Source organism: Glycine soja, chromosome 4 (assembly GCF_004193775.1).
Source record: "Glycine soja cultivar W05 chromosome 4, ASM419377v2, whole genome shotgun sequence".
In the NCBI taxonomy this organism is placed as follows: domain Eukaryota; kingdom Viridiplantae; phylum Streptophyta; class Magnoliopsida; order Fabales; family Fabaceae; genus Glycine; species Glycine soja.
This window is the reverse complement of record NC_041005.1, coordinates 29,703,078-29,719,728: the sequence shown is the minus strand read 5'-3', so window position 1 is coordinate 29,719,728 and position 16,651 is coordinate 29,703,078. Positions and strand designations below refer to the sequence as shown.

Genomic DNA, 16,651 nt, shown 5'->3' with positions numbered 1-16,651 from the left:
GTTTTTGCAGAATGCATCGAAAAATACCTCTCTTCAGATGGCTGCTTTAGAGCAAATGAAAGCTGATGAAAATGTTATGAAACTGGCTGAAGATCAAAAGGTGTGTTGCCCATTTTTTGCTTTGTTAGTAACCAAAAGTGTCCTCATCAGCACCAGAATGACATAGTATAAGTATTAATGCTATTTATATTTTATACAGAGGCAAAAAGAACAACTCCATGCTAAAATCATTCAGCTTCAAAAACAAGTTGATATGAAACAAGAGCTGGAGTTGGAGATTCAGCAATTAAAAGGTTCATTAACTGTGCTGAAGCACATGGAAGATGACAAAGATGCAGAAATTCTGAATAAGGTAGATACACTACAAAAGAATTTAAGGGACAAGGAGCAGTCACTTCAAGACTTAGATGCATTGAACCAAACACTAATCATTAAAAAGCGTGAGAGTAATGATGAGTTGCAGGAAGCTCGACAAGCATTGGTTGATGTAAGCATTTTTTTTTCAAATATATGTTCCTCCTAATTCTTCAAATGAATTTGCTAGAGCATCTCAATGAGGTTCAGTCGAGTGTAACTATTCTTTCACTTGGGTCAAGGGCTGGTAGTGTTTTTATGATGATTTTACTTGCCCATTTAAAGTGTTTTATGAATTGATGCACACATGGTCTCATAAGTTATAAGTTATGAATTTACATTTTTATAGAGCATTGCACTTTTTCCTTTTATGATTCATAGCTAGGTAGCAAAGTGATTTGAATAAAATTTAAATGTTTTTAATGGTTCATTTGATTATCCAGACGAGTCCTAACTATGATTGTGTGGATATTCTCTACCTATATTTTCATTACTTTTATCATGGGTGTTATGTACTGATTTTTCTTGTTGTTGCAATTTTTAAAGCTTTGTTGGACTTTTTAACTGTCTAATATTGCTTTCAAGATTTATTAGTAATCTTCTTTTCTCACTTGCAGGCCATTAAAGAGTTACAATCTCATGGAAATATTCGTTTCAAGAGAATGGGGGAACTTGATACTAGACCATTCCTTGAAGCAATGAAGCAAAGATATAATGAGGAGGATGCTGAAGAGAGAGCTTCAGAACTGTGTTCATTGTGGAAAGAATATCTAAAGGACCCAGATTGGCATCCATTCAAAGTTATCATGGTTGAAGGAAAAGAAAAGGTGTGTCTATGTTAAACATATTTATAGGTCTCCTGAAATTATCCTGAAGTCTATGTGCTTCATTGCCTGTCACTCTTAATCAAACATGGTTCACTCTGTTATTTATCTTTATTGTCTCTTAATGGCTGAAGATGAAAACAATTGCTTCTGAGATGATGTACTGGGGGATCATTATGTTTTGCTTAATGGCTGAAGGGTATTAATTCCTAACAATTTCTCTCAACATGGTTACCATCCTTGTAATGAATACATAGCAATGGTGGTTTTGATAGAATTAACTTAAAGATGATTGATTGTCTGCATATGCTGTATTCCTTAAATACTGTCGGAATTTTTTATAACCATTAAATGCATGTCTAAAGAGGTAGGTCCATATTGTGTCCTACAAGTTCAAGGAGGATTCAATTCATAGTTTGCCACATCTCAACATTTAATTAAAATTCAGTACGATCTCTAGTTTAAATTAATGTGCAGGAAGGACTCTATAGTCTATACTTTCACCAATTTTTAAATAAAGTTTTTAATTTTTTTTTTTGTTACAAAAGTTTTTATAGTTTCAAAGTTACAATGAAGTTATGATGGTAATTTTAAAGGGTAAATAAAGTGTCTGAGAAATAAATTAATTTTTGAAAGATGCAAAAAGTTTTAATTTAATTTTTGAATACGTGGAAAATGATAAATTAGTCTGAGAAATAAATTAGTTTCTAAATTTTACAATTTAATGTCAAATCAGTCCTTAAAAAATATAACTAATTGCCTATACAAAAACCAAAACCTCCGACTTCATACACATCTAGATGGCATCCTTAGGACTTCATACAGCTCATGTTTGTCGCCAGTTTCATCATCCACCACCCTTACCTTCTCTGGCTTCTCACGTTTATTGTTGTTAAACCCATATTTATGCTCTCCTCCCTTCATGTCTTGTTTTATCACAACTTTAGCCGAATCTCGTATCTTCTCTTGGCTTCTTGGCAAAAAAGAAACACTCCTCACATTTGTTCCTTTGCCACAATAATGCTCTTCTCCTTCATAGTCATCAAGAATCATGCAGTCGCCGGCATCAGCATTATTATTTTTCTCACTTATCTTGACCACAGTTGAATCTCCTGTCTTATTCTCCAATGACACACTTTGATGGCCTCAATCTCTTTTCTTCATATGATCTAGTGCTTCAGCTTCAGAATGCATAGAGCAATATGAACTTTCCAGGTGATCACCAAAGGCTTCTGCATCCGCATTGACACTCACCACCCACTTTGCTTTATGCTTCTGTGCTGCTGCAACCTCTAATAAATATGAGATTTATGCAACACAGAAGCATAAACCAAGGAGGGTGGAGAGTGTCAATGCTAATGCAGAAGCCTTTGGTGATCATTGGGAAAGTTCAGATTGCTCTATGCATTCTGAAGCTGAAGCACTAGAACATATGAAGAAAAGAGATTGAGGCCATCAAAGTGTGTGATTGGAGAATAAGACAAGAGATTCAACTGTGGTCAAGATAAGTGAGAAAAATAATAATGCTGATACCGACGACTGCATGATTCTTGATGACCATGAAGGAGAAGAGCATTGTTGTGGCATAGGAACAAATGCGAGGAGTGTTTCTTTTTTGCCAAGAAGCCAAGAGAAGATACGAGATTCGACTAAAGTTGTGATAAAACAAGACATGAAGGGAGGAGAGCATAAATATGGGTTTAACAATAATAGACGTGAGAAGCCAGAGAAGGTAAGGGTGGTGGATCATGAAACTGGCGACAAACATGAGTTGTATGAAGTCCTAAGGATGTCATCTAGATGTGTAAAAACTAATGCCTCAAGTTTTTTACTGAGGGCAGGAAGGGTATTATAAACATCATTTTCTACATCTACCAGAAACCAACTTCAATGCATGTTAAATACACTTAATACTTTGACTATCCCAACCCATTAGAATATAGATTAAAGGAAAATTGGGAAACTTGCAAGATACAAATATGACAAAATTTTTCATATTTTATTATAACACTGATGAATTATGCTTGATTTCACTCCCTCTTCAGTAAACCATCCATAAATAACAAGACAAAGTTATACATAAATTTTGCATCACTGGCGAAGATATAATTTAAAGCAATGGAAAAAAGTGTAGCTGTCACTTACTTGCTTTCGTGAGCTCTCTCTCTTCAGAAAACAATTGATGAGATCCACTGAATACAAAAAGATGAAATGGCATAAGTTCCATTTTCAAAGCTTTCATCAAATATATGCATGTTTTCATTAATGCAATTAGTAAACCAATGATATAATAAGCAATCATATATGATTTGTTTGAGTACACTCAATTTAGTAAACATTACGAAAAAACAACTATATGACTTATGTAAATGAATGTAGCAAAATCAAATATATAAATAGAAAATTACATTAGACGATGTTAATCAATTCTCCTTCATCATGATCATTGCGATTAGCATGAACGTCGTCAGTTTCTTCTTCTCCAACAACGTTAGGAGTGATTTGTGCGGTCAAAGGGCTAACATTGGTATCCATGTATGAATCATCATCTTCTACATTGACGCCAATTGTTTTGCCTTGAGAACCATGCACCACCTTTCATCACAAGGGTCTTGCACGTAAAATACTTGTCTAGCTTGTTCTGCCATGATGAAAGGGTGATCATGGTAACCAAGTTTCTTTAGGTCTAACAACGTATATCCTATATCATCGGTGCGCACACCCGTGTTGCTGTCAACCCATTTACATTTAAAAACACATACAGTAAATTTCTCATAGTTAAGCTCCCAAATTTCATCAATGAACCCAAAGTAAGGGATGGACGCTACACAGGGATTGGCATCATTCACAGTTGCGAAGTGTTGACATTCAGCCCTTAGGGTGACCCCGCTGTTCTGCATTATACTTTTGTCATCTTGTGCTTTTGTGTAAAATGAATACTTGTTTATGTCGTATCCTTGCCAAGTTATAACATTTCCTTTAGGCCCATTTGCTAGCTTTCTTAATGTTTCAGAAGCATTGTCATCTGCAAAGATTGAATCTTTAAACCAATCACAAAAAGTCTTGTTATGCTTTTTCAACACCCAATTCTTTGACATTTTTTGATTATTCTGTTTGACTAAAGCTTCATGCTTAAGTATGTATGGAAAAACTTCATTACTGTTGTTCAAGACATACAAGTGAGCTTGTAACAAATCTTCTAGACTTGGAGTCATCACATGCAGTCCTCTTGAACCCTTACCACCCACCCTGTCATCATGCCGAGACTCAAGAAGGCCAACAGGTTTAGCCTTCTCAATGTATTCTGAACAAAATTCAATGGCTTCTTCTGCAATGTACCTCTCAACAATAGATGCTTCTGGATGATATAGATTTTTTGTATACCCTTTTAAGATCTTCATGTATCGCTCAACTGGGTACATCCACCGTAGATAAACAGGACCACAACATTTGATTTCTCTGACTAGATGCACAATCAAGTGAATCATGATGTCAAAGAAAGCAGGGGGAAAATACATCACCAACTGGCACAGTATAATTGCAGCCTCATTTTCCAGCTCATCAAACTTCACATGATCAATGACTTTGCTACATATAGCATGGAAGAAAAAGCACAGGCGAGTTATGGCTAACCTGACTTTGTTTGGCAAGATGTCTCGTATAGCCACGGCTAACAATTGTTGCATGAGCACGTGACAATCGTGAGACTTTAACCGTACAAGCTTAAGCTCCTTCAACTGCACAAGGCTCTTTATATTTGAAGAGTATCCTTGTGGAACCTTCACCCGACGAAGTCACTGACAAAAACTTATCTTCTCCTTTTTGGACAAAGTATTGCAAGCTGGGGGCAAGTAAATTTTCTTCCCATCAGACCTTGGATGCAACTGTGATCGTATTCCCATATCAGCTAGATCTTGACGGGTATTCAAGCCATCCTTTGTCTTGCCTTGAATGTTAAGAAGCGTCCCAATAACACGGTGTCATACCCTAATTTCGTCCGGGAATTATTATTTGATGATATACAACCTTTGATTGGCCGCTTCGAGGTACTTGGCACCCTTTGTTGCACAATATGTGAAGTCCCGAGACGTGCCGAAAATCAAAAGGCTTACGCGATCCGTGAAAATTACGTAATATGACGGAAATCGAAAGGAGGTGTTTTTCGCAATCTGTGAGTTTTCGTAACTTCTTCGAAAGCTAAAAAAGAGTAAATACATAATCCGTGAAGATTCGTAACCTTGCGGAAGGAAAATAAGTATCGTTACGAAATTCGTAAAGTTTCGTAACGTTACGGAAAAAGAATTACCAAAAAAGGTAAAGGGGGTGCATTTAGTAAAAAGGGGGTACAAATAGCAATCAGGCCCAATTGGGCCTTCCAGATTCTTCCTCCAGAAGGCTGTTGCTTCTAGAGAAAGCAACCTTGCTCGCCTGGGCGAGCTGGGTGGCAAGCTCCTCCCCTATTTTGCTATAAATAGGGGGAGGAGTGAAAGGAGAAGGGGTTAGCCTTCTTGGCACTTCGTATTCTCTTAAATTTGTTGAGGAAAATAGTTTCCGTGAAGAAAATCCAAGCCTAGGCGCTTCCGTAACATTTCCGTGAGTAATTACGCGAAGATTCTCGACTGTTCTTCAACATTCATCGTTCGTTCTTCGTTTTCTTCAGTCTTCAACGGGTAAATACCTCAAACCGAGCTTTTCAATTCATCCTATGTACCAGTGGTGGTCCACATTTTGTTTCATGTATTTTTATTCTCGTTTTCATTCGCTTTCTATACCCCCTTTTGACGTGCTTCAGTCATTTATTGAAGTCATTTCTCGCCTAATCTAAAAATAAAATAAATTTCCACCGATCATTTGAATTGTATCATCCGTTAATTTCGATTTAAATGAATTCCGACTGTTCGGTCGTGCCGTAACCAAGTTGAAAATCAAAAAAGAGGTAAAATAATAATATAATAATAAAAATATATTTTAGTAAAATTAAGCGGAAAAATCAATCGGACGTTTTCTCTTTGGGATTTCTCATTCTTAATTGAATTGACTAAATAAACTAAAGCGAAACTAAGGCTAAAATCAATTCGCCAAGTCAAGCGCGTCCACGAAAAAATCACTAAAAAAGGATTTGAAATTTTATCTCAGCTTTTTCTTACCAAGTTAAATGGATCATTTTTAAAGGCCCAACACCTTTAAGTGGTCACCTTTCAAGTAAAAGAATCGCTTGATTCACCTCTAAAGAAAGAACTATGTAGGTCTGATTTCCTCTTTGATGGAGGGTGCGTAGGAGCAAAAGCTCCGCTTTTGTCGACCTCAAAAAATAAAAAGAAATAAAAGTTAAGGTAACACAATTTCCACAATTCTAAAAAATAGGCTGTTGTCCTTTGAGACAAACGTGAGAGGTGCTAATACCTTCCTCAAACGTAAATATAACTCCCGAACTTAGAATTTTCATTTTGACCGGTTTCCTTCGGTTTTTCCGACGTTTTCCACAAATAAACGTTGGTGGCGACTCCACGCATCTTTCCTCCTTTGGAAAGTGCACCCGTGAGCCTCGCCTTCGCTCGCCCGCGAAGGGCACGTTGCGACAGTTGGCGACTCCACTGGGGACCTTTATGTGAGTTAGGCCTATTTTAAGGAATTGTGGATTTGTGAAACTTTGTGTGTGCATTTGTTGAACGGTGTAAAATGTAAATAACTGTTGTCTATTTCGCATTCTTTACACTGCATTCTAAGCACCCACGGGTTTGAGTAAAAAAGGGGCCTTATACCCGGGTTCATGGGAATTTAAGGAGTGGAGGTGAATCTATTATCATGCTAGGTCTCCGACTTGCTTGATAATAGTGAAACCTCGTCTAGAGCTTTCTCTCTTTATAATGTGTTGTCGCTGGTATTCCATACCGCCACAATATTATTATCTTGAGTGATGATACCTCTAGAAAATAGCCGTGTGAGTTATGAATTGTTGGGGAGTAGTTATTAGAGACCCCTAGATATTGTCCTATAGGTCCCTAAAATAGGGGCACGGAGCAAACACGCTGCGCGCCATTTTTAACATTGCCATGCATGTAGACCTAAATGTCATGTACGCCTTTGTTGTACGATTATTTATGGATATTGTCGTACTCGGTGCATCCCCCTGTTGCGCTTTTGCGCATCTGCATCATGTTGTCACACATGCGTTGTATGTGGGTCTCGTCTTTTGTCGTGGGAAGTCGAAAGATCCATATCATCTTCTTAACTGCACACATGGGGCACTGCGCCCCCGAATGCGCAGTAAGGAGAGATGATTTTCCGGGCTCTCGTGTCCGTAAATGCATTCTTATCATGCACCGCATAAACATCTCTTCAGCATCATAATGAACATATTGTTCCTGCATTTGTCCGTTATCACATGTGGCGTCCCTAAAATAATGACTTGTTTAATAGTAATGATTTAAATAACAAAAACCATGGTAATCTTTTTTTTCTTCTTTTTCTTTTTCATTTCTTTCTCTTTTCACAATAATTAGGTTCAGAAGGAAAATCCTCACTATAGAGTCCTGAATGGCCAGTTCACAACTCTATTCGGAGTCATTTCTTTCTTACCGCTCGTACTCTCTAAACTATTTTGCTGTTTAAAAAGGCAGAGTATACCAGCAATTACTTTAGGTCGTCACGTGAAAATAGTAAAATAAAATACGGTCGGTAAACTCTTTTGCAAAGAAAGTTTGCTACTGCTTTCTTTCCAATTAACAAGATTAAACATGAGTACATTCATCATCTAAAAGCTGTCCAAAATATGGGAGTTTTACAAAATACATAGTGTCATCCAGAGCAAAGGCGTCCACAGTGGTGGCTTCAGCCACATGTATACAATCATCAAATTCCTATACAATAGGTCTACCCATACAAAAACAAAAGAGTAAACCTAACAGTCAGTCCTAGATACACCCACCCTCAAAAGTATACAAAACTAATCCAATGAGCTGTCTACTATGATGAAGAGCCTCCACTGATCGCCATCTCTCCCGGACCACTATCCTCCGTAGAGTTTGCCTCAGATGCCGACATGACGTCCTCAGAAGAATCCACCTCAGGGAGTGGGTCCTCATCACCCTCTAGAAAGTCAAGAGCATCCACAGCAGGCTCAGGAGGTAGCTCCTCGAGACCCTCCTCAGGGTCTTCCTCGGATGACGTCACCTCAATCATGTGGACTAGCTCCACTAGACGGTATGGTGTAGGCGTGGGTAGTATCCACTCTACAGTGCGCTGAAGCGTGCGCGCGGGTTCATCTGGATGCACCAATGAAGTAGCCGTAAATCGAATCGTGCCCCGAAATCGGCACCTCGTGTTGCCTTCGAGGGTCTCCCAAGCTCCCTCTAGGCACTCCATCTCCACTCGATCATGGATTAGCTGCGCCGCCATCACGATCTACAAGAAAGAAAAGAAAGGGGTAGACTCTTTCACGCGATATCTAACTACGTAGCAACACAATGCGTCCCATAACACTACATGCAAGTAAAAAGGGTATCTCTAGGCTTTTCATCTCTGGTAATCAATTACACAGCCTTGGTAATCGATTACCAGAGGCCACACTCGAATCACAAAGCTTCAGGACATGGAAACCTGAAAAAGGCACTGTGTAATCGATTACACATACCTGGTAATCGATTACCAGTGACCCATTCCTCTGTGTAATCGATTACACAGACTGGTAATCGATTACCAGAGGCCTCCACAACCTTCCAATTCCCTTTTTAAGCCTGGTAATCGATTACACCCCTTGGTAATCGATTACCAGAAGCTCTCCTAGCTTCCTGACCTCGTTTTCAAGCCTGGTAATCGATTACACCCCTTGGTAATCGATTACCAGAGACCATCTTAGCCTCCTGTCTTCATTTTTAAGCCTTGTAATCGATTACCCACCCTTAGTAATCGATTACCAGAGGCCATAACCCATATATCACACAAGATTCACAGCCAGCCAGCCACCACACAAGCCTCCTTGCTTTGTGGTCTTTGTTCCTTTTATCTGTTGACTGCCAGGAGCTCGCCTGCTTAGGTACATCACAGGTTCTCACTGACTGACTATGCCCGGGTTGGGTCGGGATTGGTCAAGCTTGGTTTTGGGCAATAGCAGCCCACCTGATGTCCCCAAGGTCTCCTGACCCCCGCGACATATCTCCAGGTACCACTCTGTGGTCAACAATAAAAGAAGGAAGTCTCACCCTTCCACACTTCCTCATTTCAAGCTTGTAGGATTATGGGGTACCCATCACATGTGGTACTAGGTGGCGGTCGGGCGATGGTGCAAAACGATTCTCCACATCCACAAATCACGTATAACCCACCATCCTCTGTTGCCCACCTCCAACTGAGCTCACGTACTCCCACGTAGCCCTTATCCTCGTTCCTCTCAACGCCGGGTCCCCATCAATCCTACCAAGCTTCCATGACATCCAAGTAATTCAACATTCGATCATCACAAACTAACACAGCCAAGAAAACAGGGCAAAGGCAGAAAACTCTGCCCAAAACACAAACCAACATCACAGCTTTTCACATTCAATTTCCCCAGTAACATTCTCTTCGTTCCAGTTCGTTAACCGTTGGATCGACTCGAAAATTTGACTGGAAGTCTCTAGTACATAAGTCTACATTTGGACCGTTGGGATCTGCTAGAAAATGTCCAGAACCCCATATGTACTACCCTTTTTCACAACCAGCCATACACAAGCATTTTTCTGCACTTATACAAAATTCTGCTGCACATTTCAACAGCAAAATTCTGCATAAAGTGCAAATTTCGAAAACCACTCTTTCCCTCATCCAATTTTGCCCAAATTGAATCCTACAAGTCCCAAATCATGTACCAATCATGTCTAAACCAAGGACAAGCTTCAAACCAAAGCAACATAAAATCTAGGTATCCGAAACCCCTCAATTTAATGGATTTTCAAGGTTTGAGAAGTGAAATTGAGAATGAGGTAAATTTGGAGCAAACTCTCACCTCACACAAGTCTATAACATCAATCTAAACTTTCTCAAACTGGATTTACACCTAAAATTCCACCGAATCAAAATTTGACTCCTCAACACCCAATTTTACCCTAGAAATGGCTCTTTGTTCACTTTGGTCATTTGTTTTTCTCTCTTGCACAACCCAAGCTTCCTCATAAGTCCTAAATGACATTTTAAACTAGGATTAACTCACTTTAACCTCCAAATACCACTAAATCCAGATTTGGCCTTCCAACTCTCAAAAACCTCACTCTTTTTCCACTCATAACACCATATTCTCACTTTCTAACCCTAGGTTAACTCTACCCTTCATCTCTAACAGTTTTCCATAAGCAATTTCAGCACATAAACATCACAAGCATCATCATAAAAACCCTAAAACTGAATGGGTAAGCTTAACCCATCCAAACATGGCAAGTTCAACATGCTTTCAACAAATTTCTTCACAAATAACTATCATGAAGCAGAAACCTAGCAAAACTACCCATTATATCTCCCAAAACCCAATACCCACGAAAATCAAGTGAGAAAGAAGTCTACCCAAACCTGAAATTTCGTGGTCCCACACGTAGAGATGCGCTTCACGACTCCGAAAATGCCTTCCTTTCGCGATTTGGAGCAGAAATGATGACCAAAGGTTGGAGCTTTGTTGGAGCTTCAATGGTGGAGGAAGAAGAAGAGAATGGAAACGTGAGAGAGAGAGGGAAAAGGCTTCTGAAATTTTGGGGCTGAGTAAGGAGAGAGAATACAGCTTTTTAGTTTAAAAGAAAGGCTTTTCTCTTTTCTTATTATTTTATTTTAAGCTATGCCACATGTCTCCATTTGAGTGGAGCCAAAAAGGGCCCACTTTTCTTTTGATGTGACCCATACACAGCCATAGGAAGTGAGAAAAATTTGACCTTTGAAACGCTAAAGTCCTGCCTCAGTTTGCGTGCCGTTTCTCTGGTTCCAGTCCCTCGCGTTTCTCTGCACCCGTCGGGGCCAGTTTTCGAAAGTAGGCAATATATATATATCAAAAAGCTCAGAATGAAACCCCGAGCGTGGTTCAGAGGTTGGTTTTGTTAAATTTTAAGTCGCACGCAAAACGATGATTTTTAGACTAATTAATTAAGAATTAACCTATAACCTTTCAGTTATGGATTTCTCTTCCTTAATTAGCCTAACCCGCGTATCTTGCCCCCACTATTCCTACTTCTACCAAGAACATATATGCATATACACTGAATAATACTTATATATATATATATATTCAAAATACATCGTTTTCAAAAATTCCGGGTAAAAATTTCCAAGATGTCACATCACATTCCCATTTTGCATGAGTCATTGCATCATCATGCATATGCGTTCAACATACTTTTTGTTTTCTCATACATGATCCTTGTATTTTCCTCTACAAAACAAAAACAAAAAAGGGGAAGCACGAAAATTCACGCTGCATTCTTAGTTGCATATATTCGGTACCATGAGCCAACCATGTTGGGATCATAAACCCATTTCACTTAAAAACAAAATGATTGAACATGGTACCTAATGCATGTTTAACTAAGAAAGGATGTTTCTTCGGGCATCTCAATCTCATAATTACATTTTCCATACATTGCATGCATATTCCCGAGTCTTTCATCCCTATGAATTGTTGATGAAGTATTGGCGATCAAAATTGCCATTTCCTGGGTTATGGGGTTGAACCAAGCTCGTGCTTTTACGAAAAGGTTCATCGAGTCAAGTTGAAGTATGGAAGTAACCATCTTGAAAAAAAATGGGGCAAAAGATCGTGTTACATCACTGCTTCGTCTACTGCCAAACACATTTAGGGATGCTGATGTCCCTGTTACTTCCAGTTTCACCTTGACGAAGATGTCATGGACCATGTTGAAAATCTAAATTGATTCAACCCCATATCCAGTGTAAAAATTCGCAATACTTCAATTGTGCATCATTCGCATACATCCATGTTGTTCATTGGTTGCATTGCTCATTGCATTCTTTACTTGAAAAGAAAAAGAGAACCTAATCATTGTTATAAAAAAGAAAAAAAAGAGCATGCTTTACGGTGCCCTCGCCGAACCTGTGCTAGAGCTAGAGTAATGGGTAAAGCGGAGGAGGTACAAGAGTAGATGGAGGCCGACATGGAGGCCATGAAAGAGCAAATGGCCGCAATGATGGAGGCCATGATTAGCGTGAAAAAGATAATGGAAGCTAATGCGGTTGCAATTGCCGCTACCAGCGTTGTTGCTAAGGTGAACCCGACGTCCCCATTCGACATCAACCAAATGAATCATCCAACCTCAGATATGGTAGGCAAAGATTTGGGAAGTACGGGCGGCCCCCATGATGTGCAAATTCAAAACGAGCACGCTTTCCCGCCATATGGCTTGCCTCTCAACTATACGCCACCCAGTGTGGCGTACACTCCCAATGAGAATGTCAATAGCGCCACTCCTATACTCGTTGAGAGCCAACAACCTCAATCTGATCATGCACATGTCTCTCAACCCATGGGTAAGACACATGAAATGCCCCACCAAAATCTAGCCGACTTCGAGCCTTGCCTCGGATATGCCACTGAAGGGCAGGCAATTGTTGGTATACCCCTACAAAACCCTTTGGAGGGCCCTCAGTATCACCCACAACTACACCTCTTGCATTCCACGACAAGTAAAAACCCTCATGCTATGGTAGAAATGGGAAAGTTGGATCATCTAGAGGAAAGGCTCAGGGTCATTGAAGGAGGTAGAGATTATGCCTTTGCTAACCTAGAAGAGTTGTTCCTAGTACCCAATATCATCATCCCTCCCAAGTTCAAGGTGCTGGACTTTGACAAGTACAAGGGGACTACTTGCCCCGAGAACCATCTAAAGATGTATTATCAGAAGATTGGGGCATATGCAAAAGATGAGGAATTGCTGATACATTCCTTCCAAGAAAGTCTTACTGGGGTAGCTGTTACTTGGTACACTCACTTGGAACCTTCCCGAGTCCATTCTTGGAAGGACCTAATGGTTGCCTTCGTTAGGCAGTGTCAGTATAATGGCTTCAGATAGGATGCAACTACAAAACATGTGCAAAAAGGGGGCACAATCCTTCAAAAGAATACGCCCAAAGGTGGAGAGACCTGGCAGCTCAAGTGGCACCTCAATGACGGAGAAAAAAATGATGACAATAATAGTAGACACATTACCAGTATTTTACTATGGAAAATGGTGGGTTACACACCTTCAAGCTTTGCGGATTTGGTCTTCGCCGGCGAAATGATCGAAGTGGGTCTAAAAAGAGGCAAATCTGATCATCTTGCTTTGATAAATGCAAAAAAAAAGCTGGGGCAAATGAAGAGGGTGAGGATGAAGGAGAAGCCCGTGCTGCGACTGTCATTCCTATACAGCCAAGTTTTCCACCAACCCAACAATGTCATTACTCAGCCAATAACAAACCTTCTCCTTACCCACCGCCCAGTTATCCACAAAGGCCATCCCTAAAATCAACCACAAAGCCTACCTACCGCACTTCCAATTACAACCACCACCTTTAGCATAAACCAAAACACCAACCAAGAAATGAATTTTGCAGCGAGAAAGCCTGTAGAATTCACCCCAATTCCAGTGTCCTATGCTGACTTGCTCCCATATCTACTTGATAATTCAATGGTAGCCATAACCCTAGCCAAGGTTCATCAACCTCCATTTCTCCTAGAATACGACTCGAACGCAACGTGTACTTGTCAAGGAGAAGCCCCGGGGCGTTCCATTGAGCATTGTAGGGCTCTGAAGCATAAGGTGCAAGGTCTAATTGATATGGGCTGGCTGAAATTTGAGGAGAATCGCGTGTAAATCCTGACATTGACAAGAGATGCCACACATGGGGCAATTTTGAAAGCTGTTGTTAGATATCTCTAATGACTCATCAGGATTTTCAACTTTCACCGGAAGTGGGTGCAAGCCATTGGTCTGTTTGCTCAAGCGACCTGTGCTCCTGAGTTTGGACTTCCAAGACCGTTCAATCAGAGATTACTCGTCTTGCGCGTTGGTGGGGCTGCCGTAAAACAACAAATAAAGTTCAAAACCAATAAGTTTCAAAATAAAAAATTAAAATAAAAAAAAGGTTCAAAAAGAAAAAGAAAAAAAAAGCATTTGATTGGCTGTGTTTTCAAGACGTTCATGTGACCTCATTTTATCATTCCGGAAAGTTTGTCTTTTTAGAGAGAAGTGAGTTATCAAGAATAGGATGTTGGACAAATGGCCTCAGTTATCTTAAGAGGGGGGGGTTGATTAAGATACGAAGACTATTCCCCAATTAAACTTTCACTCTCTCTTTTCGGATTAACAATGCACCCTTAAAACATGAATAACTCAAAAGACAATTCAAAATAAAGTTCTTTAAGGCAAAAGATAAATAGCAATAAATAAAAGAAGTTTAAGGGAAGAGAGGAATGCAAACTTGATTTATACTAGTTCCGCCACTTCCCGTGCCCACGTCCAGTCCTCAAGCAACCCACTTGAGATTTTCCATTCTCTTTGTAAAACTCTTTTTACAAAGTCTGAACCATACAGGGACAACCCTTCCCTTGTGTTCATGAATCCTCTACAACAAGAGACCCACGGTCTCTTAATCCCTTTTCAGAAATAAGAAGAAGAGAAGAAGAAATCTCTCTTAAAAGAGATAGATTGTATAATGAAGATCAATCAAAATTCCTTATTGAATATGCAAGTGGTTGACCAAGGAATCCTTTTGAGAGGATAAAGACATTTCAGTTTAGAAAAACTCTTAATCTTTTGAGAGGATAAAACTGTTTGGGCAAAGAAAAGTCTCTTTAAATTCGTGTTTCCAAGTCACCTTTTATTGTCATCTGAATAGATGTGACTTGGAAATTATTTTCTGAAAATCCCCTCTGGTAATCAATTACAAGACTTGTGTAATCGATTAAAGGCTTTAAAATTTGAATTAAAACGTTCAATAAACTTTTGGTAATCAATTACCATCCATGCGTAATCAATTACACATTATAAATTTTGAATTCAAATTTCTAGTGACTGTGATAAACATTTTCAGCTGCCGGTAATCGATTACCAGAGAGAAAATCTCAATTTGAGGTGATAGAATTCTTCGATCAAACCTTTTGTTTTTTCAATTTGGAAACTTCTTCCTAAAGATTCTAGAGATCAACTTGATCATATATCTTGATTTTCTTGGATTCTTGTCTTGAATAAAACTTAGAAGCACTTGATCCTTTAGCATCATCAAGACATCAAAACATCTTGCTTCTACATAGGAGTCATTTGACTTAATCCATCAACTGAAAAATCCTTCAAATATTTCTCATCCTTGGAAAATTCTTTTTGCAAGAATCAACTGCTTCTTTCATTCTTCCTCACTACGAGGTTGTGAAAACAAGACAACAATTGGTACCTCTAAGCCCTACACTGGGGCAACGAAAGGCACCATGCAAAAACCTCAAGCGAACCTAGGGGCTGATTAGAAGTTTTCACCCAATAGGTTCCCAGCTACAAGGTCATGACGAAAGATAACAATTGGTACCTCAAAGCCTTACACTGGGGCAATGAGGGGCATCGTGCATGAGCCTCAAGTGAACATAGGGGCAGATCAAAAGTTCTCACCCGTCGAGGTTTTTAAACAAGAAAAAAAAGGGGATACAAGCCCTAGAATTTCAATAGATGGATTAAACGTCAAACCGCTCCATTGTCGTTGCTCCAAAATGGTCAAGTGACTGAATACACTCTGAGGAGTTCCCGGAGAGATTTGCAAAAGATAGGATAAGGTTGCATGAATTATCACCTTTTTCAAAAGGACAGTCAATCTATGTTTTCCAAAAAAAAAAATTAAATCAAAATCAAAATCACAAAGTAGGGAAAGAATGTCATGAACATTGTACAACTTTCCATTGCATTGCATTGTTTCATATGAGGTCACCATTACCAAATTTCACGACAAAGGTTGCATACGTCTGTATCCCTAAAAATCATGTTAACTGCATAGATTTCCTACATCTCATGTCCAATCTTGTTGGATGACCGGCTCTCTCGATGAGTCGATCTCTTGCTTCTCATAAAGGTGGACCCTTGGGTACTAGTACCTATCACCTTTAGAGGACTATATGTCCTTGCCATCAGAGGACTGCACATCCTCGCCTGCAGAGGGCTGCACGCCCTGGCCTTTAGAGGGCTACGCGTCCTCATTTTCAGTGTGCTCCATATCCACACCTTAGGAGAATATAAGGTCCTTTGCCCTTAGATGCTTAACCGAGACTTGCGCTCCCGGTTAAGGGGCCAGTAGTTTCCTTTTATCAGTTCCTGGGCCACCCCCTGATATTAGAGGGCGACCAGCTGTGCGAGCACATCCAGAGAGGGAGGCTATCACGCATCTACTATGCATACCGGGGCAAGATTTCACCCGTGCCGCTGCAAAAAGACGAGTGTGGATCATGCGCACCAACATGACCACTTTTACATGGATATGGATGA

At 39.8% G+C, this 16,651-nt stretch overlaps 1 protein-coding gene across 1 annotated transcript; it reads left to right on the top strand.

Annotated features, from left to right (window-relative positions):
* The first annotated feature begins 8 nt into the window (after positions 1–8).
* Positions 9–1,252, top strand: LOC114408156 (protein INVOLVED IN DE NOVO 2-like). Its single transcript, XM_028371251.1, has 3 exons — positions 9–100; positions 200–487; positions 972–1,252. The coding sequence occupies exons 1-3, from the start codon at positions 38–40 to the stop codon at positions 1,194–1,196; spliced, it is 576 nt and encodes a 191-aa protein (XP_028227052.1). The 5' UTR covers positions 9–37; the 3' UTR covers positions 1,197–1,252.
* The last annotated feature ends 15,399 nt before the right edge of the window (positions 1,253–16,651 follow it).

Bases quoted from the DNA above. Each gene is read 5' to 3' on its own strand.
- LOC114408156 (XM_028371251.1), top strand. From the start codon at position 38: ATGGCTGCTTTAGAGCAAATGAAAGCTGATGAAAATGTTATGAAACTG. The intron at 101-199 runs GTGTGTTGCCCA...TATTTTATACAG, and splicing joins AACTGGCTGAAGATCAAAAG to AGGCAAAAAGAACAACTCCA. The intron at 488-971 runs GTAAGCATTTTT...TCTCACTTGCAG, and splicing joins CTCGACAAGCATTGGTTGAT to GCCATTAAAGAGTTACAATC.